The sequence below is a fragment of the Microcebus murinus genome, chromosome 16 (assembly GCF_040939455.1).
Source record: "Microcebus murinus isolate Inina chromosome 16, M.murinus_Inina_mat1.0, whole genome shotgun sequence".
Lineage (NCBI taxonomy): Eukaryota > Metazoa > Chordata > Mammalia > Primates > Cheirogaleidae > Microcebus > Microcebus murinus.
Window position 1 is genome coordinate 68,970,722 of NC_134119.1, and position 23,180 is coordinate 68,993,901.

General features: G+C 51.4%; 2 protein-coding genes and 3 non-coding genes across 5 annotated transcripts; all 5 read right to left on the reverse strand.

Moving 5' to 3' along the window:
* Positions 1-192: 192 nt before the first annotated feature.
* On the reverse strand, positions 193-5,035 carry KLK1 (kallikrein 1). The gene is made up of 5 exons (XM_012754196.3): positions 4,958-5,035; positions 3,079-3,238; positions 1,562-1,854; positions 1,316-1,452; positions 193-396 (listed from the first exon to the last, which is right to left on the reverse strand). Exons 1-5 carry the CDS (start codon positions 5,001-5,003, stop codon positions 241-243), a joined length of 792 nt encoding a protein of 263 aa, XP_012609650.2. The 5' UTR covers positions 5,004-5,035; the 3' UTR covers positions 193-240.
* A 1,618-nt stretch (positions 5,036-6,653) lies between these two features.
* Positions 6,654-11,408, reverse strand: KLK15 (kallikrein related peptidase 15). Its single transcript, XM_075993339.1, has 6 exons — positions 11,332-11,408; positions 10,146-10,282; positions 8,547-8,697; positions 7,815-8,098; positions 7,559-7,695; positions 6,654-6,914 (listed from the first exon to the last, which is right to left on the reverse strand). Exons 1-6 carry the CDS (start codon positions 11,406-11,408, stop codon positions 6,762-6,764), a joined length of 939 nt encoding a protein of 312 aa, XP_075849454.1. The 3' UTR covers positions 6,654-6,761.
* A 3,435-nt stretch (positions 11,409-14,843) lies between these two features.
* LOC142861528 (small nucleolar RNA SNORD88) lies at positions 14,844-14,933 on the reverse strand. Its single transcript, XR_012912754.1, has one exon. It is a non-coding gene; the product is annotated as a small nucleolar RNA SNORD88 (small nucleolar RNA).
* A 3,347-nt stretch (positions 14,934-18,280) lies between these two features.
* On the reverse strand, positions 18,281-18,370 carry LOC142861527 (small nucleolar RNA SNORD88). The gene has a single exon (XR_012912753.1). It is a non-coding gene; the product is annotated as a small nucleolar RNA SNORD88 (small nucleolar RNA).
* A 2,371-nt stretch (positions 18,371-20,741) lies between these two features.
* On the reverse strand, positions 20,742-20,832 carry LOC142861525 (small nucleolar RNA SNORD88). Its single transcript, XR_012912751.1, has one exon. It is a non-coding gene; the product is annotated as a small nucleolar RNA SNORD88 (small nucleolar RNA).
* Between the last annotated feature and the right edge of the window lie 2,348 nt (positions 20,833-23,180).

The following is a 23,180-nucleotide window of genomic DNA, read 5'->3' on the forward strand; positions in this document are numbered from 1 at the left end:
AGGATCTCAGCCTTTTCTTGGCTGTTTGTGTAGACCTGTTAGGGCCCCTTCCTTTGTCCTACTTGCTCATGTCTTCAGGCATCTGGGCACAAGGTTGGTACAGCTGAGGCAGCTCTAACCTCAGCCAAATGGGTCCCAAGTGTTAGGCGTCCGGAGTCTGGAAGGCGAGATTATGGCAGAACTTGAGGCGCATTTGATGCACATCTGATTTTACTTAGGGGTATAGGACTGGCTGGGCATTCAGGGGTTGTTTGCCATGGTCTCCTTGATCCACTCAATGTACTTCTGCAGTTTCAGGTAGAGCGAGGGCATATTGGGGTTGGCACACGGGACGTGGCCCCAGGATATGAGACCTTGGAGCACACCATTGCAGATCAGCGGGCCCCCCGAGTCACCCTAGGAGCACGAGGGGAGGAGAGAGAGAGTGTGAGAAGAGACAGCGGAGCCTGGGTTCTGCCTGCAAAGCCCCAGCTCTCAAGACTTAGGGCCTCCAGGACACATTCCCAGGAGAAGGTAGGCAGGGATTCCAACAGAAAGGGGACAGTGGGCTGGGTGTGCTAGCTCATGCCTCTAATGCTAACACTCTGGGAGGCTGAGGCGGGAGTATCTCTTGAGGTCAGGAGTTTGAGACCAGCCTCAGGAAGAGAGAGACCCTGTCTCTGCTAAAAATAGAAAGAAATTAGCTGGGCAACTACAAATAGAAAGCATTAGGTAGGCATGGTGGCCCCTGCCTGTAATCCCAGCTACTTGGGAGGCTGAGGCAGGAGGATTGCTTGCTCCCAGGAGTTTGAGGTTGCTGTGAGCCTGGTTGACACCACTGCATGCTAGCCTGGGCAACAGAGCAAGACTCTGTCTCAAAAGAAGGGAATGGTGGCTTGGGTCTTGGCCAATGAGGAAGTGACTTTAGGGTCTAGCTCTTGTACATAGGCAAACAGGTCAGTGGGTGGATGGGGGATCATCCTGGCAGACAGGTCAATGGCTTGAGGAGCAGGGCAGGACCATCTGTTGGATCTCCTTGCCACCCTTCCCCGGCCCCCAGCAGGGCTCATCTCAGGGTCCAACTCTCTAGGAAACTTTCTGTGACTAGATGGTAAATGTGTGTTAAAGGTAGGAACAGGTGAACTACAATGCAAGGGGATGACCTTCAGGTGGGAACTGGGTGGTGGAGGGGGAGAAAGGAAGAGGGTTGGGAGGAATGGAGGCGCTGGGGACCCTGGGGTGGGTGGCAGATGCCTGGTTAGCTCTCAGGACCCAGTTCAGAAGTTAAGTCCCCTCCCCCAGGCCTTCAAGACCCCGAGGGGAAGGGCTGGCTCACCACACAGGTGTCTTTACCACCAGCCAAGTGGCCAGCACACAGCATGAACTCTGTCACCTTCTGGGGGTGGGCTCTGTCACACACATCATTTGGCATGATTTCAAGGTCCACACACTGGAGATCATCTGGGTATGAAACTACAAAACAGAGAGAAAAAGGGCTGAGGCCAGACCCCACCTGGACCCTTCTCCCTGGACCCAGGAGTCCCTGTGCCCCCTCCAGGCTGCAAGGTCAGCCCAGGCATACAGTTCTCTGGTTTGATGCTGCCCCAGCCAGAGGCAAAACAGATGCTCCCCACTTCGGGTTCGGGTTCGTCGCAAGGCAGGTCCAGGACCTGCACAGCATCTGTGATCTCGGCTGGCTCTGTCAGGCGGAGCAGCATGATGTCGTGGCTGTAGTCCTCGTCTTCCTGGCGGGTGAAGTTCTTCAGGAGGCTCAGGTTGAATTTTGGGTGTGGGAAGCTCTTACTGACATGGACAAACTGGGCTGTGTCTTCATCTTCAAACAAGTTGTGGCGACCCAGCCAGACCTGGTATTTGCTGGGGAAGAAGGGGAATGGAGGGGTGAGCTGAGGGGAGGGGGAAAGGGCCTTGGGGCAGGGGAGTAGGGGGAGGGTCCCCTAAGAGAAACAGAAGAACTGCACTGGCTGGTGGTGGTGGTGACAGAGGAAGAAAGATGCACAGTTGTGGAGAAAGACGGACAGTGAGTGAGAAAAGAAAGGAATGTGAATGATAAAGGCAGATGCAGACTTAGAAACAGGGTGAAAAATTAATGGTCAGAAGGACAAAGGGAATGAGAAAGACAGACAGGGAACAGTGAGAAATAACAGAAGGGGCAAAAAAGAGGCTGAGAAAGAGGCAAGGCAGAGGGATAGAGAAACACAGAGGGAAGAGGAAGAAGAGAGCAGAACAGGGAAGGAGTGAGGAACAGCCAAATGAGATCCGAGGCAGGAAGTCAGAGGGAGAGTGAGAGCCAGAGGCAGAATGGAAGCCCGGGGTCTGGGGTATGAGAGAGAAAAGGGGGGCCTTGGCAGGGGAGGAGAGGCCTGAGAGCGGCTCAGCTGCAGCTGGGGCTGTGCTGGCTCCCCAGAGGATCTGGCCCAGCGCCCAAGGTCACGTCCCTCTTTCCCTGCCAGCACCCTCCCCCTCTCCATCCTTCCTTTCCTTCCTTCTACCTCAGATGTCCCACCCAGCTCCAGCTGAAACCAACCCTTCCCTGTGTCTCTCCAGAGTGGACTGATGTCCTGAGGGGGGCTGGGCAGAGTGAGAGGTGCCCCCTCATGCACACAGGTTGGGGCTAAAGCCCTTCCTTCTCTCTGACGTCCCCTTAGGCCCATCGTGAGTGTGTTCAGTAGTGATGGCGGAGGGCGTGGGACAGAGACCCAGGGAGAGAGATGGACAGAGAGATGGAGGGTGAGACCCATGGTGACAGAGATGACCACAAAGTGACCCAGAGAGGGTCAGGGACAGGGGAGATGCAGACACATGGAGGCAGAGCAGGAGATAGAGACCAAAACACAGTCATGGTCAGACACACAACCAGAGCCAGAAAAGGCCAGACACAGAGACCCAGAGAGACACCCAGGTAGCCATGGGAGGGTGGTCCAGCCCCAACTCTGCCTCTCCATGTCCCTGGACCAGAGCCTTCCCTCTGTCCGTCACTTCCCCAGCCTCGCCTGTGGTTATCCAAGAGGAATGGCACTGGCTGATCAATCCTGAGGGAGTACAGGCACCATCCTCCCCAGACCCCAGGCCCCGACTCACTCACTGATGCAGTGGGCGGCTGTGAGCACCCACTGGGGGTGCACCAGGACGCCCCCACACTCGACGTTGCTGAAATGGTACACAGCCACCTGCCATGGGTGGGAATGCTTCTCACATTCCCAGCCTCCCACCACCCGAGACTGGATGGCTGGTGCAGCACCTGCAGAGGAGGTGCTAGGTTAGGGAGGGTGGAGTTGGCAGGAGGGGCAGGGGACTGGAATAGGGGTGCTGTGAAGTTTCCAGAACTCTGGAACTGTTCCTGGGTTGGTGGCTGGTCCTGGGTGGGGAGAGTTTGTGCCCTGAGCATAGAGCAGACCCCAGGGATCAGGGCAGGAGACACAAGACAGTGTCTGGAGCATGTATCAGGTCATTTGGGGTGACTTGGGTTCTTGGGCTGGGGTTGATGGGAGGTGGTGGATTAGGAGTGTGGAAAGGGACTCCAGAAAGGAGGGATAAAGGTCCCAAAGGAGAGGATCCAAGGCTGGGAAAGGAAAGGTGTGGGTTAAAGGGCTCTAGGCTGGGCAAACAGTTGTGCCTGGGTTGGGCTTTTGGGGTTCAGGAAAAGATGCAGCTTTAGGGAACCAGGTCTGAGAGGTCAAGAAGCGCATCTGGGCTGGGGAGTTTGGGCCATGATTTGGGGTGTCTAGATTGGGGCTCCAAGGGGTCAGCTGGGCTGGACAAGTCAAATTTTGGAGTTTCCAGGTTAAAGGATAAAAGAAAGGGTTAGAGTATAGGCTGGGAGTATGCTCCGTGAGGTTTTGGGGTGCTTCTTATAGCCCAATAGTGGCAATCCAAGAGGTAGAGGCCCTGAGAACAGGTTTGGGGTAAGGACTAGGACGGGGCTCAGGAAGAGGGAGGGGATGAGTGATAGTCACCATGGGATAGGGTGTGGGACAGGCTCCTTGTTTCTCATGGGGGTGGGTTTCATGGTGTGACGGTATTAGAGGGATTGGGGTTCTCTTGGTCCTAGGATAAGAATGGAGTCCCAGTCCCAGGATAAGAACGGGAAGTGTTCAAAACAGGGGCCAAGCAGCTGTGGGAAGAGAGTGGAGGAGCCTCTAATGTGAGGTTTTAGAATCACATATTGCCATACTTGGGGCAGGTGGGGGCAGGCTGGCTAGCTGGGAGGGTGTTCTGGATCTTGCAGGTGTGGCCCCTGAAAACCAGGTTTGTGCAGGAGGGATTCAGGTGGGGAAGGGCTGGACCTGGGGAGGGATGGGAATTCTGCAAGGAAAGGAGTGTGTGGTTGGATGGCTTGCGTGTTTTTCCTCGGAGAGCTGGGGGTGCTGGATGGGGTTCTGTGTCAGAGAGGAGGAAGGGGCATTTGTAGATTCCCCCGGGCTAGATGAGGACCCATCTGGTGTCACACAGTTTGGGGAGCAGGGCTGGCTGGTGGAATTTGGGGGACTTGGGAGGACCAGATGTCAGGGTCTGGAGGACACAATTGAGAGCTGACAGCTGGATGGAAAAAGTCACTGAGGTGGGATTTGTAGACTCCAGAGCCAGACCACTGGGCCACAGAGAACTGGGGGTAGGAGGGCCTCAGGGTCCCAGGGTCCAGTGGGGTAGGGGTCCTCCATAGAGAGGGACAGAGATGGCCCAAGGCCTGCCCCTTTGTGAAAGCAGCAGGGGCAGGAGCTGACTAGGGAAGAGGAGAAAGTCCTGAGGGTTCCTGGGAGGGGGTGAGGACCTAGTGTGGGAATGCAGACTATGAGAGGTGGGATTTTGGGATGGGGCTGCAAGAGACAAGAAAGAGCTTGGCACCCTGGTCTGGGATGGACCACAGGCTGGGGTGCTAGAGGGTAAGGAGTTACGGAGGGCAAGCGTAGCATGAGAGTCAGGGACCAGTCCCCCTCCCACATTCCCCCCACTGTCTCACCAGTCCCCCCCAGGGACAGGGCGAGGCACAGAACCAGGAACCACATGGTGACAGAGGTGTCAGGCGGCAGGCGGTGAGCTAGGAGCTGAGGAGCCTCCCCAGGGAGCCTTTTAAAGGCCCTCATTCCCCCCACCCCCAGAGCCCCGCCCCTGCCCTGCTGGCACCCAGATGCTGGCCAAGGTCCTTCCCCTGTTGCCTGGGGGCCAGACAACCCCCTCCTATCCCCAGAGCTGTGAAGGGGAGGGAGAGCCACCACCTGTTGTTCTGCAGGCCCTGGATCACGCTGGATACATTCCTGGGGCTGAGGCCAGGTGGGGCAGGGCCTGTGCTCCTGGGGCTTTGCTCTGGGGGACAGAGCCAGTGAGGCATGGTGGGGCAAGGGGGAAGAGAAACAGGAGGATGGAAACCCCCAGTTAGAGCCCCATATACTTAACCCGTAAATAAAGCCCTGTACCCAAAGACCCGGTACCCTTTAATACCAGTGGTGAGGGCTCCAATTCCCTGCACCACTCAGAGAGACAAGATACCAACTTAGCTGTCAGCCTTTCCCTGAAATCTATGCCCTGGCTTTCAAAATGCCCTGAATCTTACTCTTCCAAACCCAGGATCTAAGTCCCCAAAGCTATTGTTCCTTTCATAATAAAAGTCTGGGGTACATATCACCACAAACCTAGTCCTCCAAGATCAAGGAATTTGAAATTTCAGGAGTTTCCCCAGGCAAATGCTCTAGCATTATAAAATCCAGTGTTCCCCTCAAACAGTGTCAGGGGTCCAATGACCCTTCTACCCTGTTCCCCAGATATGGGTGGTCAAGGCCATATCCTCCAAAGTCCCAGAGATTTGGACTACATGCCCTCCCAGGTCAAGATCATCCTGACCACAAATTCCAATTACCGCCACTCCCACCCCATTCTGCCAATACAATATTTTGGTCTCCGGAGCCAGGTTCATGTACTTCAATGTTCAGTGACCTTGAAAATCACTTTTTGGGTCTCTGAAGAGAATCAGGACCTAGATTCCTGATTCCTGCAGCCTCAATGGTAAACCCGTGGGCTTCCAACATGGTATCTTGTCTTTTTAGTAAAAACAAAGGAACTCATAGGGTCCCAGCATCAGCTGTATGTCAGAAACTTGGGTAAGGAAAGAACAGTATTTTCCTTTTTGTATGGCTATCAGGAAGCCCAGAACTAAGTCTTGAAGAAAAAGTCATTCTTGGTAATCTAGCATTTGCTGGGTCCTTTCACTGGGATCCAGAGATACAGCGTATTTACCCAGTGCCAGACACTATTCTAATCTGTTCACATGAATTACCTCATTTAATCTCCCAGCAACCCTGTAAGTTAAGCAATATGATGATCTCCATTTTACATGTGGACCGACGTAGGCTGAGTGAGATTGGGCCTCTTGTTCAAGATCACATATCTGGTCATACATGTTGGATGGAGAGAGCCTTGCTTTAAGCCCTTTCTCCTCCCCTCAGGATTGGGGCAGTGGGTGAAAACAGTGCACAGTGTCTGTGGGTTCCCCACCCAATCTTTGTGTCCAGTTTACCTTCATCCCCAGAAGAAAGTCACAGAAACTCCTATAGAGAAACTTGGATCAGTGCTCTCTGTTATCTCGGTGTTAAAGGCTAGGTGACCTTGAGCACCAGCTTTGCCTTTAGGCGGGAGGGACAAGTCCTTGGCTAACACCTGGGCCTTGGACAGGTTCTTGAGGGATGGCTTAATTTTGTTCCAAGTCCGGACAGGGGTGTTGGCCAGGCATGGGGGCTTCTGCTTAGGACACAGGAGGTAGGCCGAGATAGTCAGTTCCTCTTCATGATTTCCCTGATCCACTCCAAGTAGTGACAGACTTTGGTATAGACTCCAGGCTTCTTGGTGGTATCACAAGGGACGTCACCCCAGGACACAATGCCCTGCAAGACTCCACTACAGACCAGTGGTCCCCCGGAGTCACCCTGTGGAGAGAACAGGGGGTCTCAGGATTAGTGAGAGAACCTCCTGGATCTAGTGTGCCCATCTCCATCCTAATCACAGTTTGCATGCCCACCCCAGGCAATCCCAACTCAACTCAATACAGTCCAATTTAACCAAAACCAATCCAACCCAACCCCAACTTAACTAACTCAATGCATGTCCAACCTTATACCCTTGCAACCCCAACCCAGCTGAACTAAGCTAAATCCAACTCAATCAAATCCCCACATGTTCCCCATCAAAATCAAACCAAAGCCATTGCCATCCTCACAATCCAATCCTAATTTTCATACCTTCTGCATATCAAACAAAATCTACCCCTTCCTGATTCAACCTTGACGTATTTCTCATCAGAAACCAAACCACACCTATTCCCATTCTCAACCCCAACCCAACTGCAACACCATGCACCTCAAACACAACACAACCGAATCCCCATTTCCAACTCCAACTCCAGCCTCACCCCCATTCTAACTGCTCTTCCTTCTCCATCTCTCTAGGTTGGACTGCTCTTCCATCCTAGCATCTTCTCTGACCCAAAGCAAATAATACCCAGCCCCATCCTAACTCTCAAACCCGTCCCCATCCCTCTTCCTCCACCTGATGGCCTCCTCTGGGCTCTGACCTCACAGGAGTCCGTGCCTCCGCCCTCTGCTCCTGCGCACACCATGGTGCTCATTAAGTGCCCGGGGTAGTCCTTGTTACAAGATGTGTCTGAGATGATGCTGATGTTGGCACAATGCAGTGTATCTGGGAGACTCACTGGGGAGGACAGTGAAGTTTGAGCAGACCCATAAATCCCAGCCCTGTCCCCGCCACCCAAGAACCCTGGAGAATAGAGTTCCTCGAGGCCTCACACTCAGCTCCATCCTTTCATTCACCTTGTGATTCTGGGCTCCCTGTGGTCCCGGGCTCGTTGTTGGTCACCAGGCCCCAGCCAGACACCACACAGGCCTCACTGGGGCTAGGGCAACGGGTGGGTAGCATCACTGGGTGCACCTGGGTGGTCAGGCGAGCGGGCTGGGCCAGCCGCAGCAACATGACATCATGGCGGTGACTGCGGGCTTCGTAGCCAGGATGTGGGACGACTCGAGAGACAGCCCGCAGTTGCTCTGGTCCATCCCACTTGCGCAGGTTGTGCTCACCCAGGCGCACTCTCATGGAGCTGTGCGGGCGAGTGGGGTGAGGAGTAGACAACGGATCAAAGAGTGGGCGACCTGGGGTCCCTAGATCCTTTGGGAATTTCAAGATGCCACTACCCTTTCCCAAGACCCTGAAGCCGATGGTTCTGGCCCCTGCCCCTCAGGGACCAAGGAGTCCAAGTCAGGCACACATCTGGAACTGAACCTCCTGGGCTTCCACCCTCCTTTTCTCAGATTGCAGAATTACAACATCCCTGGATTCATCCTGCCTCAGGAGATCAAAAGCTGGGACGCTACTGTCCTCTTTTTCCTCCTTCAGGGACCTAAGAGTTCAGAACGCACCCTCTCCTCACCCAGGAGCTTGACCTCTTGCCTCTTACTGCTTCAGAACCCCGGGGTCCTGGCACCAGTCTCCACCTTCCCCCTAGGAGTTCTACCCTCCAGCCAGGCCCCTGAGCCCCGCTGTCATACCGGGTCTGGCAGTGGGCTGCAGAGAGCACCCAGTGTGGGGAGATGAGGGAAGCACCGCAGTTGAAGCGCCCACGCTCGTAGAGGGCCACTTGCCATGGCTGAGAGTGGGGCGCACACTCCTCACCTTTCAGCAACTTGTCACCTTCCTGTGCTGCTGGGAGAAGGGGTGGAAGAACCGGAGGACAGAGACCTTTTTATTGCCTCTTGCACCTTCCATGCACCCTGCCCTCACCACTATTTTTCACCTGTGCCTTACCGAATTTCTTAAGAAGTCCCTGCTGCTTATTTACAACTGCAGCCTGTTTCCTCCAGATCTCTAGCCCCTACCCCATTTCTTACAGGACTCTGGGAGAGAGAGGAAGGGAAAAGGACCAAAGGGCGAGAAGTTCTCTGTGACTGGGAGTGGAGACAGGGACATTGGATACAGGTCAGACAGGTGGTCACTTGGAACCAGTCATTCAAGGTCACCAAATTGTCACATACCCAAATTGATGTGGCCACTCAATATGTATGACGTACAGTCTTGGCTGCAGAACCTGGACATCTCAGCCAAATTCAGTGTACAATACAAGACACAGATGTGGTCACACAAGGTCATGGACGTACATACACACACATCTAGGCTTCCAAACTTAGGGACAGATATCAACAGCTCTTTAAAGCTAAAATTCACTCGCACACATAGGTTGCAACTTCAAGAACCACAGCACATATGTTCATATGTGTATTTAAATGTGGATGGTTAAGACACGGATACAGGCACACACAGAGAACTGGATATAGACCAGACCTAAATTCACAGTCTCCAGTGTGGAGGTTGGCATCCGAAGTCACAGACATTTGCACATAGGGTCTGAACAGAGAAGGTAGGTCCTTAACTCTGGGTTCAAACATACTAGCTGTGAGACTTTGAGCAATCATTTGACCTCTCTGTGCCCTTTTTTCCTCATCTATAAAATGGGGATTGTTGTAACAATGACATAGGAGTGTGTGAGTGGTGAGTGATGCCTGGCCCATTGAAACTGCATAATATTAATATTAGTTATTTTTAACAAAGGGCATAGATTTATTTCTGATACATACATATCGATGTTCAGGTTGTAGACACAAATGTGATCAAAGTAAGTGACACATCTGTACAGACACAGTCAAGGTAAAAACTGATTCCTCCACAGGACATTTTGTAGGGAGTCAAAGCTGCAGACACCACCCCAGAAGGCCACCACTCAGCTGTGGACCCACTGAATCCAACTACGGGGCAACAGGGCTGGGCATTCAAGGTCAAAGATATAGCTGGAGACACAAGTGGCCGGACAGGATATATTTATCCATCTCTAGGTCAGCCCCCAAGCCAGACCCACAGTGTTGAAGGTCACTCATTGGGTTTCACCCCCATGGTTCCCACAAGTGGGCTTGATGTGGACACACAGGGCCCTGTGCGCCCACCACACACACACACACACACACACACACACACACACACACACACAGAATGGCACCATGCACAAGGACATAATTAGGGACATTTCAAGGTCACAAGACCATGAGCCTCTACACTGGGCAACACGGATGTGTCCCCTCAAGGTCACAGACACCTACACTGGGGCAGGATTTGCAGCGTCAGATCAACTGCCCAAAGCCTGTCCACCAGGGTCAGGAACTGGGCCAAAGGTGCTGGCGAGGCCAGGGGAATGCGGATGTGGTGGATGAGGGGCTTAACAAAGGAAGGGTGAGGTCTGTGGAGAAGGGTGGAGGACAGGGGCTGAACAGCTGGGCACCGAGACTGCACCTGGCCAGTCCAAGCTGGAGCAGGGTGGAGGCCCCAGCCGGGCGCAGCGGGCAGGCGGGGCAGGGAGGAGAGAGCACAGAGAGAGCCCGAGGGGAGGCTGGAAGCACGGGGGAGGTCTCAGGGGCCTCCAGGAGTGAGGGTCATATGGGGCAGCAGGTTAATGAAAATCTACCCCCCCCCATTTCTCCAGGATAGAGGCATCAGGTTACAATTAATTTCTCCATGAATTTGGTCTGGAGTAAGCCTACCACCCAGGGTGACCTTGACTTTGTGGCCATCCCTCTCTAGGCCACAGCCCCTTCTCTTGTCAAATGAAGTCAGTGGTGCCCACCTCACATAGATGTTGTATGTAAGCGCTGAGTGCCGTGCCTGGCACATACTAAGTGCTCAGCAATGCTTGCACGCCTTAGACAGTGCTACCTGTGGACAGGTACATGCTAGTGCCTCACGTATGTTGTAATCCTTACAACAACGCTGTGAGGGAAGGACTGTTGTCTCCATTGTACAGTTGGGTGACAGAGACATTAAGTAACTAGGGGGTGGCAGGGGCAGGATTCGAGCCCGAGGTCTGTGCTCTTGGCCTCTCAACACTTGTTTAATGGTTGTTATGTGCATTACCTACATTACACTATTGAGACCTCACCATTATTGTCACAGGTAGGTGCTGTCTTACAGAGATGGCACTTGAGGCCCAGAGAGCTGAATCAATTTCCTCAAGGTCACACAGCAAAGAAGGGGCAGCCCAGGACTCAGCTCAGGTATCTGTAGCCCCAGGATCGTGTTCATTATCATGGACAGTGAGAGGCCCCAGATCCCAGCAACTCCAGAGCAGCCCCAGGCCCATGATGGCTCTTCAGGTGAGGACTGAGGAACATTGGCAGGTGGCTCAGGTGTGGGCAGGGGTGAGGGAAGGATCTTTAGGTGGTCTCTGGGTAAGGTAGGGGCAGGCAGATCACAGGGCACCACAGACCCAGACCTCACCTTGGCCCAGCTCACCTGTAGATGTCAGCAGGAAGGAAAAGGTGAGGAGAAGCCACATTGTAGAGGAGGGACCAGGACTCAGCTGCAGTCATGGAGGAGAGAGAGAGAGAACTGAGATGAGGCTGGACCCCTCTTCGCCCTCGGGGATCCCTCCAGACACAAACTCATCCCACCTGCTGCTTAAGAAACTTCTTTTGATACTCCACATGTCCCCCTTCCCCCTCCCCCCACTGCAGGTCCAGGTCCCCCATCTCTGGAGGGTCCACCGTTCCTCTGGGCACCAGGATACTCCCACAGCCTGTCATCCCCCAGCACCATGACCCCGGCCCCCAGATCTCGCTCCAGCCCCAAGGCCCCTGGTCAAGACCCTGTCTAGTCTCCTGTCTGGTCTTTTGGGTTCCCCTCCTGCCCAGCCTGTCCCCCACCCAAGGCTCAGAGGGTCTTTCTACATCCAGAGCTGACTGTACCCTCCCATGCACAGCCTTTCTTAGATCCCCGGCACTCCCAGGATCAAGTCCAGCCCCTCAGCTTCACTTTCAAGGACCTGAGTGGTTTCTGCCTTTCCAGCCTTTCTGCCCGAGTCTCCCATGACCTTGTCCTTCTAGACACAGCTAGTGCCGCTATTTTCTCTCCTGCAATTTCATGCCTCCATGCTTTTGCTCAGGCTGTTCCACCTACTAGGTGTGCCATTCCTCTCCAGACCCATTTCCTCGTTGAGGCCTTTCCTGACCTCCCCTGACTCTCAGTGGTGTCTGCTTCCCCCACCAGCCTGGCAACTCCCTGAGGGTGGGCCTGGTTTGACTCAACTCTGGATCCCCAGGACTGCCTGGTGCAGGGTCTGGTCCCTGGGAGGCCTTGGGAAGCTTTGGGAATGAATTAAAGTCCTTCTTTCCCTCATCTTCCAACTTAGTTTTTGTCCTCTGAGGCTCAGCCCCCACTTCTTCACAGAGGCCATATTATCTAACAGGTGTCTCTCTGTGTCCCACCCACCACTGTGCCTCCACAGATGCTGAGGTCTGGCCTGTCCTTTTTTTCCCCCATCCAGACCCTTGAGGATGGGGGAAAAGGAGCTCAGGTCAGGTCCTCTTTTTGTCCCCAGCACTGCCCAACCTGGGGCCTGGCACGTAGGTGGCCTCAGGCACATTGTACTGAACCGATTTGAGCCTGTGATAACTCCTGACCATGTTCTTGGCTCTAGTACAAGTGTTTTCAGGGACGTCCTCCTGATTCACTCCATCTCCTCCTCTCCCCACACAGTCACGGTAGCTCCTTCTAGTGGCTCTAGGACATTTTCTTGGTTCAGATTCAACTTGGGGCCTCAGTAAAGGAGACATAGACCTACCCAGTGCCCTTGATACTCAATTCCCCAAGGGTGGTTCCTGTCTTCCCTGAGACCAGGGCATTCTGTATTCTGTGTCTCTCCTCACTGCCCCTCCCAGCCACCTTTCTCAAAGATCTCACCTCCAGATCCTCCAGCAGCATCTAGGGCAGCTTGGATGCCAGAGAAGGGGAGCAGCCACCAGAATGCCTGAATTTATAAGCTCCCAGCCCCACCTGGGTCTGGAGGTGGGGTGGTGTAGGGTGGGGTGGGAGGTGGCTGAGATTCAGGTTTATAGGCAGGGACGCCTAGGTAGCTGGTGGGGCGGGGGACTTGGCCTAATGAGCATTTATTAGGCTGAAGCTATTGTCTGAGTCTACAAGGAGGAATTCCCCGCCAGGGCCAGTTCCTCATGGGGGAGGGGATGGGAGGGCAAGAGGAGAAAATTGGAGAACATCAAAATACAGAGCCTGGAATTTGGGTCTAGAGTGTGGAAACTGGCTTCTAGAGTCATCCTTCCTGTACCTGGGGCAGGATTCTGGATCTGGATCTTTGCTTCTGGATCTAAGTCTTAAATTCTGGGTTTGGGGGTCTGGAGTTAGGTATTAATGACCTGAAGTCTAGAATGTGGATTTTAAAGTGTGAATTCTGGGGACTGGGGTCTGGCATTTGGAGCCTGGAGTTGGGCCTTTAAGTGACAGGTCGTGGGTGTGGATTCTGAATCCTAGAGTCCACAGTAGGAGTCTAGAGTCTGGTGTTTGTAATCTGGCACTGGAGATTGAGAACCTTTGCACCTGCTGTGTGAAGTCTGGGGCCTAGAGTACAAATGGCAGGTTTTGGATTTTGAACTTTTGGGTCTGAATTCTAGAGTCTTGATGTAGACTCCTCACAAAGGGAGAAATGAAACCAAAGTGTCACAAATGCTCAAAGTATTGAGTAGAAATATTGGACGTAAAAAATTTTCAGAGTAAAAACTTCAAGATCCTTTCACGTCATGGGCCGTGGGGTCTCCCTCCTGGCCTGTAGTGCTTTGAGGGCTCACGTGGCAGAGGGGCGGACACACCACTGTGCCCACCCCTATAACAGGATGCATACTGTGTCCCAGGGGCTGGCTCCCTCCAGGGAAGCCACTGCACCCAAGGGACTCGTGCAAGTGGCCACCAGGGGTTGCTCCCCCATCAGCGCTGGCCAGTAACACCCATGGTGGGAGTGGCAGGTGGGGACAAGGACATCAATTCTTCTGAGGCCATAGAACATGGTGTAACAGCATGGCCGGCCCACAGGAAGCTGGAGAGAGACACTGGCAAAGCACTGACCAAGGCTTTTTTTCCTCTTAACGATGTCCCAGTCTCCCTGACTCCCCCAACTCAAAGTGAAGGCAGCTCTCCTGGACCCTTCCCTCCCATCCCAGTTGCTAGCCATGGAGCTGGAGGCTCTTCCCCTCGGGCCTGGTCACAATGACAGAGCAGTGAGGTCTGTGCCTATTCCCTGATGTACAGCTCCAGGACCTCGGTGGCTGTTTACACATCTTCTCCCTGGTCATGTCAGGGCAGAGGAGCCAGCCAGTGAGGTGAATGGGCGTTGGGTTGGGCCCCAGCATGAGCCCAGTGTGGCCACCACCTGGCTCTCCATGACGGCCTCCAGCACTGCCATGCCGTTGGCCAGTGGGCTTAGCAGCGGGAGCTGCAGCTTGAGGTCCCTGAGTGGAGGGCGAGTCCTCAGGCAGCTTGGGCAAGGGAGATGAGGGGACCAAGAGTGGCATAGCAACTGAATGTCCCTCCATGGTAGTCCAGGGACAAAGATCAGGAAGTACCAGGCCACCAGCAGGCAGGTGAGCAGTGACGCACAGCTGTCCCCCTACATGGGCTCGCAGTGGTAGATGAAGACAGCATTCAGGGTCAGGCTAGCAGCACTGGCTCCTTGGAGTTCAGGGAAGGGCCTGGCCACCTGGTCATAGGCCTACAGGATCCAGGTGACTATGAGCTGGCTGGGGTCCTGCCAGCAGCTCAGTGTACATGTAGTACAAGCAGAACTGGCACCCCTGCTCCCCACCGGCCTGCCTAGGCGGGCGCCAACGCTCTCAGCCAAGGCCTTGGCGGCTCCCAGGCAGGAAACTGCAGAGCCCAGAGAGACGCTGCTGGGAAGGACACAGAAGAGGCACAGGGCACGGGGAAATGCCCGCACCCTCACACAGCACCGCGTGGGAGTCGGGCCCCTCAGACTCCCGGGTGGCAAAGGTCTAGGGGCAGTGTTCTCATGGGCAGTCAGAGCTCAGTGCTGAACATCAGGGGGGGGTCCCCAAGTACAGCCTCTTCAGGAACCCTGACATAGGACATCTCACTGCAACCCAGCCCCCCAAAACCTACTTTCTGTTATGATCCCCTGGCCTGGCACGTAGCACGATTATGAAGGTTAACACATTAACTGCCATGTGACTTGTCTATAACTCACACTGGTCTTGAGCCCAGGGTCTTGTGAAACACGTGACTCACATGTGTATCTTGGGAGCCATGTAGTGCGCAGGCAACATGTGATTGGTGGCACCTGGGCAAAAATTACTTGTTGATGTTCTTATTGTTACAATTAACATTGACAATTCTAAAAACGTAGATTAAATGAAGTCAATAAACTTTGTTTTTCTACTTATACTCACCTTTAAATTATACTTAAGCCTGAAAAGTCAAGAAAAACACTTTACCCTTATGAACCTTTTCAAGTTTTCACATTACTTTTTTATTGATTCTACACAAAAGTATGCACTGCATTAGCTGCATCTCCATGCTGTCTGTTTACAACTCTTCTTGGCATACCTCCACCATTTCTCAGCTTGTGTTCTCTTGTAGCACACAGTACATCTTCTTCTGGCAGTGCCAGAAGGGATCAAGTGACAGGAACCAAGTCACAGATGGCATCGGGAGGGACAGCACTGCAGGAGGTGTTTCATCTGTCTGGAGCAGTCTGAGGCAAACTTGTTCTTTGAACTTTATCGAGATCTTCTTTTTGTTCACAGCTCTGTAGAGCACGAGCGAGTTCACCAAAGCTGATCCTGTGATTAGCTCTATGGCTAATTTTCTGAACCACGTTATGCCATGTCTCAAAGAACACGAATACACCTTCAGTTGATCTGAGAGTTCAATGAACACCTTTGAATTATTATAATTGACAATCATATGGTTTTTCTACAATACTTTTTCTCATTTCAACTGCTTTATTGTCTTCGCTACATATAGTACTTAGCACGAGCACATCTCCCTTGTCCTTCCATTTGGGCACGACTCCTGTGTCACTTTCTTGAGCTATTACTTCATTCTTGTTCAGTTTTGCCTTCACTATATCCAGCAGGTTTAGCTTCCTGTTACTCCTCAGCGTGCCTACCAGATACGTAGAGCACTCAAGGAGTCGATGAGCTAGGCAGACGCTGGTGTAATTGCTGTCCGTGTACAAAACACGCCCACTATCTAGTTAACCTTCTAATAGCTCCATGACAACTGAGGACAAAAGGGAATGCCAGATCTTGCTTCCTTCCCACAGTAAACTCTCACATTCCAGGTGTAATCGTCTTTTAGGCAGAGTTTCAAAAGTTTTATTCCAAATTTATAGCACTTGTTTATGTACTGCATGAAACTCAAACGACCATGAAATGGCATCGTTGTTTCGTCAATACATATTTCCTTACCTGAACTACAGCAACCTGAAACCCTCTCAAAAAGACGATCAAGAAGTGGCTGGATCTTGAAGAGATGGTCACCAGGAGGACATTCTTCATTGTTAGAGAAATGCCACATTCTCAGAAGCATTTCGAAGCGGTTATGTTATGTAAACTCTTCCACTGAATTGTCATACAAAATGTTTTTTGACCAATAGTCCGAAAGTCTTGGCTTCTTGTTAAGGCCCATCCAAAACAATTCTCCCCCAAATCACTCCATTTCTTGAGAAGTAACATCATACCACTTTTTTAGTCAGGAGTGGGGTTTGACATTACCCTTTTGTAAAGTCTGACTGGCATAGATATTAGTTTCCTTCACCACGTAATCAATCACATCATCTGTTATGAAGAATTTGAAAAAATCATAAAGTGAGCCGGGCGCGGTGGCTCACGCCTGTAATCCTAGCACTCTGGGAGGCTGAGGCGGGCGGATTGCTCAAGGTCAGGAGTTCAAAACCAGCCTGAGCGAGACCTCGTCTCTACCATAAAAATAGAAAGAAATTAATTGGCCAACTAATATATATAATATAAAAATCAGCCGGGCATGGTGGCTCCTGCCTGTAGTCCCAGCTACTCGGGAGGCTGAGGCAGGAGGATCGCTTGAGCCCAGGAGTTTGAGGTTGCTGTGAGCTAGGCTGATGCCACGGCACTCACTCTAGCCTAGGCAAGAAAGCGAGACTCTGTCTCAAAAAAAAAAAAAAAAAAAAAAAAAAAAATCATAAAGTGTTTTTTCACGGAGATTTACTGCAATTTCAGTGGGAACACCAGGGTTACTTTGAATGAAGTCAAAAATCTTCATGTTACTTCCTGACACTGGACTCCAGGTCAGAGAACTTACACTAGTTCTTCAGAACATCTGATGAAGAATCACTCTCCCTGAAATCAGCTACAACTGCTTCAACTGTTTCAGTCGATTTTGAACCACCTTTCCCACTGAAAAGATCTACATGTAATGATCTTCTAGCTTTTCTCAGTGGGCTGCAACTGCTATCAGAACTGTCCTCACGATCTCCACTAGGACGGCACTCCTCTGAATCATCACTAAATAGACCAACATCTTCATCACTCGGGTCCAAAACTTTGTTCACTATTTCTTCCAACAATTCTTTACTCCCATTTTCCCTAGACATTTTCTCTTGAGAACAAAAAAAAAAGCATAATAAACTTACATGAGGATCACAGCTCTGGGTACAGAAGCTATACCTGCTCCAGCTGGCCTGCCCAAGTGTGCCACACATGCTGGACTGTTCTCCGATCACCATAACTTCCAATTGCGCATTTCCACCTGAATGTTTGCCTGGCAGCCCTTTGAACAAAATCAATGGAACACCATGTGGCAATGAGACACTGTTGCACATACTTAAGGGGTATGAGGTCGTCATCCAGGACCACTCAAGGTCTACTCCAGACACAACTAAATACCTGTGGAATGAAAAAATACTCAATTATCAGAAATAAATTCAGGAAGTATATCGTGAGTCACATGCAACACTCATGTGGTGTGTATTGTAAAAATTGGCATGAGTTGCATATAACTCACACACAGAAAACAATAAAAAATAAAATTTTTAGTTAAATAATTAAATTAGTAAGGATCATTTTGTTTTCAAAGTTTTTATTCTATTTTCATAATAAAACACTGTGGCCCCAAGGAAAAAATCGTTTTTTTCTACTGTGTTAGTCAGCATGTTAAACAATTCTAGTTGCTTACAACAGCACCTGGCTCAGAGCACAGGGTGAGCATTAATCTGTGAGCATTATTACTGCCACCACTAATAAGAGGCAGCCTGTTGATCTTAGAGAGGGATTGGTGGAGTGGATGTCCTATGCCTGGAGAAGCCACCTGTAGACAGGAAGGAACAAAACAGGGGGCATGGGGGAAGGATTTCAGTGGGGTACAGGGCAGCCATGGCACCTCCATCATCCCCTCCCCAGAGCAGGGGCCTTTCAGACTGCCAAGTGTCAAAGTCCTGGGGAACACTGTGTCCTCAGTGGGGATCAGAGCCCAGTGCTGGACATCATGGAGGCCCCAGTGCCACTTGCTGTGTCCTAAGGGGGACTAGGCAGAAGACAGCTCAGAGATCCCAGTTAAAAAACAACCGTTCTACCTGGGTCCTGTGGATAATGAGGCAAGTCCTCAGGACTTGCTTTCTAATGCTAGGTCCCTAAGGTAACCCTTGACTGTCCAGCTCAATCTGGATGTTACTCCTTGTATACCATCTGCAGCCAACTGACCTAAGTTGCCCCTGAGATTGTTTCTCCATGTGGAAAATGGGACTAGAGATGCCCTGCAGAGGGCACACCTGCAGAGTTCAGTCAGAGGACAGGGCACCGCTCACCCCTGCTTAGACATCCCACCCTAATGAGCACACTCCTTGATTGCTTCTGCCCACACCTCAGGTGGGCTCCCCCAACCCAGCACTTTCAAGCTGCATGGCCCTTTAACTCTGGGAAGAGAACTCACCAGAACCTGTTGCACAGGGAAAGGTTAGCTGCTGCTCCCTGGGACCCTGGTAGGATTTGTTGAGTTCATTCTCCAAGTACTACAACACAGCAACTGCTCGCTGAGTGTCAAATGCTATTTAGCAACCACAAACACCCAAATCTACTGTGTAGGACCATGCTGTTCAAAGAGGCAACCGCTCCTCAAATGTTAAATAAAATAAATAAATTAGAAACCCAGTTCCCACACACACTAGCCATGTTCAAGGTGCTTAAGACCCTGCTGTGGTCAGTGGCCACCAGAATGAACAATGGGAGGAACATTTGCAACTTGGCAGTTCTATGGCTTAGAACCCTTACATGCTACGGGTCCCTTTCATCTTTCCTGTCCTGACCCAGTGATTTTCTCCTCACCTCTCACAAGTCCCTACTCCATGTCCCCAGAAATCCCCTCTAAGCCTGCCATACCTAATGATCAGCTCCCTCGGAAAGATATTTGGAAGATCTGAAATCCAAGACAGGCCTTCAGGAAAACCTCCATGAACCCAGACAATACTTTCACTCTTATCTCACTGCAGCCAATGTTCTCACCACTCCTGACATCTAAAGGACAAACGCAAATCCTCCAAAGGCTCAGAGCACTTCTTTCTTTTTGGTAAGTAACATGCACACACTGACGTAGCTTTTTTTAAATTTTTTTTATTTTCCAGACAGAGTCTCACTTTGTTGCCTAGGCTAGAGTGAATGCCGTGGCATCAGCCTAGCTCACAGCAAACTCAAACTCCTGGGCTCAAGCAATCCTACTGCCTCAGCCTCCGGAGTAGCCGGGACTACAGGCATGTGCCACCTGCCTAGCTAATTTTTTCTCTATGTAGTAGTGGCGGGGTCTCGCTCTTCCTCAGGCTGGTTTCAAATTCCTGACCTTAAGCAATCCGCCTGCCTCGGCCTCCCAGAGTGCTAGGATTACAGGCGTGAGCCACTGCACCCAGCCTCTGATGTAGCTTTTTGAAACATTTGTGAAACACTCCCCAGAGAAATCCTGTAACTTCAGCAATGGCTATCATGTAAATTAAGTGCTCAATTGTATGAGTTTTATGTACATGATTATCTGGAGACTAAGCTTTGCTCCAAAGTACACTGTACTTCATGTACAAAACCCTCCATGTGACAGGAGATAATGTTGAGAACCTTTCTGCTGAATTCTCACTGCCTTTTTTTTTTTTGAGACAGAGTCTCGCTTTGTTGCCCAGGCTAGAGTGAGTGCCGTGGCATCAGCCTAGCTCACAGCAACCTCAAACTCCTGGGCTCAAGCAATCCTCCTGCCTCAGCCTCCCAAGTAGCTGGGACTACAGGCATGTACCACCATGCCCGCCTAATTTTTTTTTCTATATATATTAGTCGGCCAATTAATTTCTTTCTATTTATAGTAGAGATGGGGTCTCGCTCTTGCTCAGGCTAGTTTCGAACTCCTGACCTCGAGCAATCCGCCCGCCTCAGCCTCCCAGAATGCTAGGATTACAGGTGTGAGCCACCATGCCCAGCCCTCACTGCCATTTGACAGTTAGGTTTCTGATTAGTTCCTTTCTCTGAATGTCAAATATTTTTTCTCTAGACATAGCAACCAAGGCTCAGGATTGCTTGATGAACATCTCCAAGCCCATGAACAGCAGAGCTGGGATGGGGACCCAGGCTGCCTGCCTGGTTCTCCACAGCTATGTTTAGTATATGTGAATCCTGAGTATAACTGTTGGTATATAAATTAGGTCCCAGAGATTTGTTTTGAAGTCATCCTAGATGGTGAGGTATGTTAAACCTGCGAAATCACGGAGCAGGGGCAAAGCTTCTTATGATGGGGGTGGTGGAAGGTGGCCCCTCAGCTTGAAGATACACCTGTAACACAGAAGAACTTGGTTAGGGGGAGAGCAAACAGTCTTCAAGTCCAGAAGAACATCAAAACCAGGGCCCCTCAGACCCCCAGGTGTCAAAGGTCCTGGGGGGCACTGTGTCCTCAGGGGTGATCGGAGCCCAGTGCTAGACATCATTGGAGCCCCACCTGCTGTGCAACAAGGTCCCAAGGCCACTTATCCTCAGGGACAGAAGCCAAGCTTATAGAACTTAGCACCCAAGAAACACAAAACCCACCAGGAAGGTAATGAATGAGCAGTTCTGCTGATGTAAACACTGGGATGTCCCTACCTCCCAAATGTCACAGGTCCATAGGGGACTGTCCACATGGGACAGGCCTCTAAACCCACTCCACGAAGAGAGTCCTAATGTCCACTCCTCCCTTGCCCAGTTTTGCAGATTTTCTCAACACTAGCTATACCTGCTAGTAACCCTGAATAGGGAAAGCTACCAATATGCAAATCCCCAGGAAGAACCCACTGAGAGGAGGAAAGGGGGCTATTCTAGAATAAAAACAAAGCCAGGCTGTAAGCAATATAAGCAATGACCAGAGACCCTCGACTAAACCAAGTTTGAACAAATCAGTTGTAAAAAACATTTTGGAGAAGACTTAGAAACAACAAATACAAAACAGATGGCAAGTGGCAGTATTAAAAATTCAAGTTGGCCGGGCAGCGGATCATGTCTGCAATTGTAGTGCTCTGGGAGGCTGAAGACAGAAGGATCACTTGAGGTGAGGCGGTTGAGACCAGCCTGAGCAAAAGTGAGACCCTATGTTTACAAAAAGCAGAAAGTTTTCATTGCCCTATTTAAAAAACGATTAAACCAACTTTTCCTTCCAACAAATTCCTCATTACACTGCCTCTGCTTTCTACACACAGCTTGTAAATCACTGAAAATGCTTTGAACTTTTCCCTACAGGTAATGGGAATGTTACCTTTATTTTCTGATCTCCTAACCAAATCAATAACCTTTCCATTTCAATAATTAACCCACTATTCTGCTTAGTAATAACTGATACTTTCACTGGAGCACCGCCTGTCACATGTTCCATCATTCTCACTTTCTCCTTAATATCAGTAAGTGTTCCAATAGTGGAGCAACTAAAACCTAGTGCTTTCCCAATGAATGATGGCGTCTGGCCTTTCTCCAAACGTTTAGTTATATCCAGCTTTGTTTCTACTGTAACCGTCTTTCTCTTCGCTGCAGGCTCACCTAGACTTGCAGTGGATTTTCGCTTTGGAGACATGGCGGTAAGAGTAAATACAGACTGATAAAATCGAATTAGAAAAAGCGATGCGGTCCATAACCAACCATATAGACTATCCTGCGGGGTAAAGACACTGTGCCAGCAAACTGTTTATGCCATACGGGTTTGTTCACATGCGTGGAAGAAACTTGGTTCCTCCAATTATTAATTTAATTACAAGTGTTGAGGAGCCTTGGAAGCCTGTTCGTAAGTGCAGAACATCCTTAGTCTGGTCTTCCGTAATCTGGGGATTGCCTGTAGTTAGGGGAAAGTCTAAGTGGTTGCCTATAAAGAAGGAAATTCAAATGAGGGGGATCTCTGCTGTGTCGTGAAGCTCAGCTACCTGCCTCCAGGCTGGGCCTCCTTGGCAGGGTTGTGGCATCGCTCAGCAGTAGGGAAATCGGTGTTCCAGACGACCTTAAGGACTGAAGCCCAAACCTGACGCTAGCAAAATCCTTTGGTAGTTGATGCGAACTGTGAGAATGATTCCTGCACGGGAACAAAGGCCTCCTTTGCTTTCTCCTAAGGCCACTCCTACCTGGTAACTCACTTATAAACCTCACTCCCACTTTGATAATAAGTCGACAGTCTGTCTCTGCCCCTACAGAGACATCCCTTCCTCTTCCAGCCCCCAAGGTCCTTCTTCTGGGTTGTACAAAAAATGCCAGCCGCCCAAACTGAGGAAAGCACTTGTAGCTAGCGGGTAGAGAACCTTAGAAACAACTCAGTCACCCCCCAACGCCCGCGCCGAGATCAAGATGGCGGAGACCAGCGACGCGGGCAACATAAACGGCGAAGCCCGGCCGCGGTGCAAACTGAGGGCCCGCCTCCCGCACTCCCAATACCCCGCTCGCCCCAGCCGTAGGAATCGCCACCCACCGAGTACCCCACAAATGCCACCACCATCTCCACAGGGAACACCTAGGCTCGCCCGGTGCAGACGAAGGCCCGGTCCAAGAGACCGCGTACCTGCTCCTTCCGACTCCCAGCCCTCGCGGCACGCGTGTCCCTCATCCCAACGCCCCGCCACACAGACAGGAGAAAAAAGAACGACACACAAACCAACCCTTACCCTCTCCAAAGCGTGCGCGCCTTGGCGCTCGCCCCACTTTATAGAGCGCGCCGCTCGCAAGGCCCGCCCGCGGCGCCAGGCCGGGCCGCGCCCGAGGCGTCCAGGACGCGCGCCTGTTGGAGAAACCCAGCTTTGATGATTGCTGAAGGGAATGATGCTTGTTTCCCTCAGA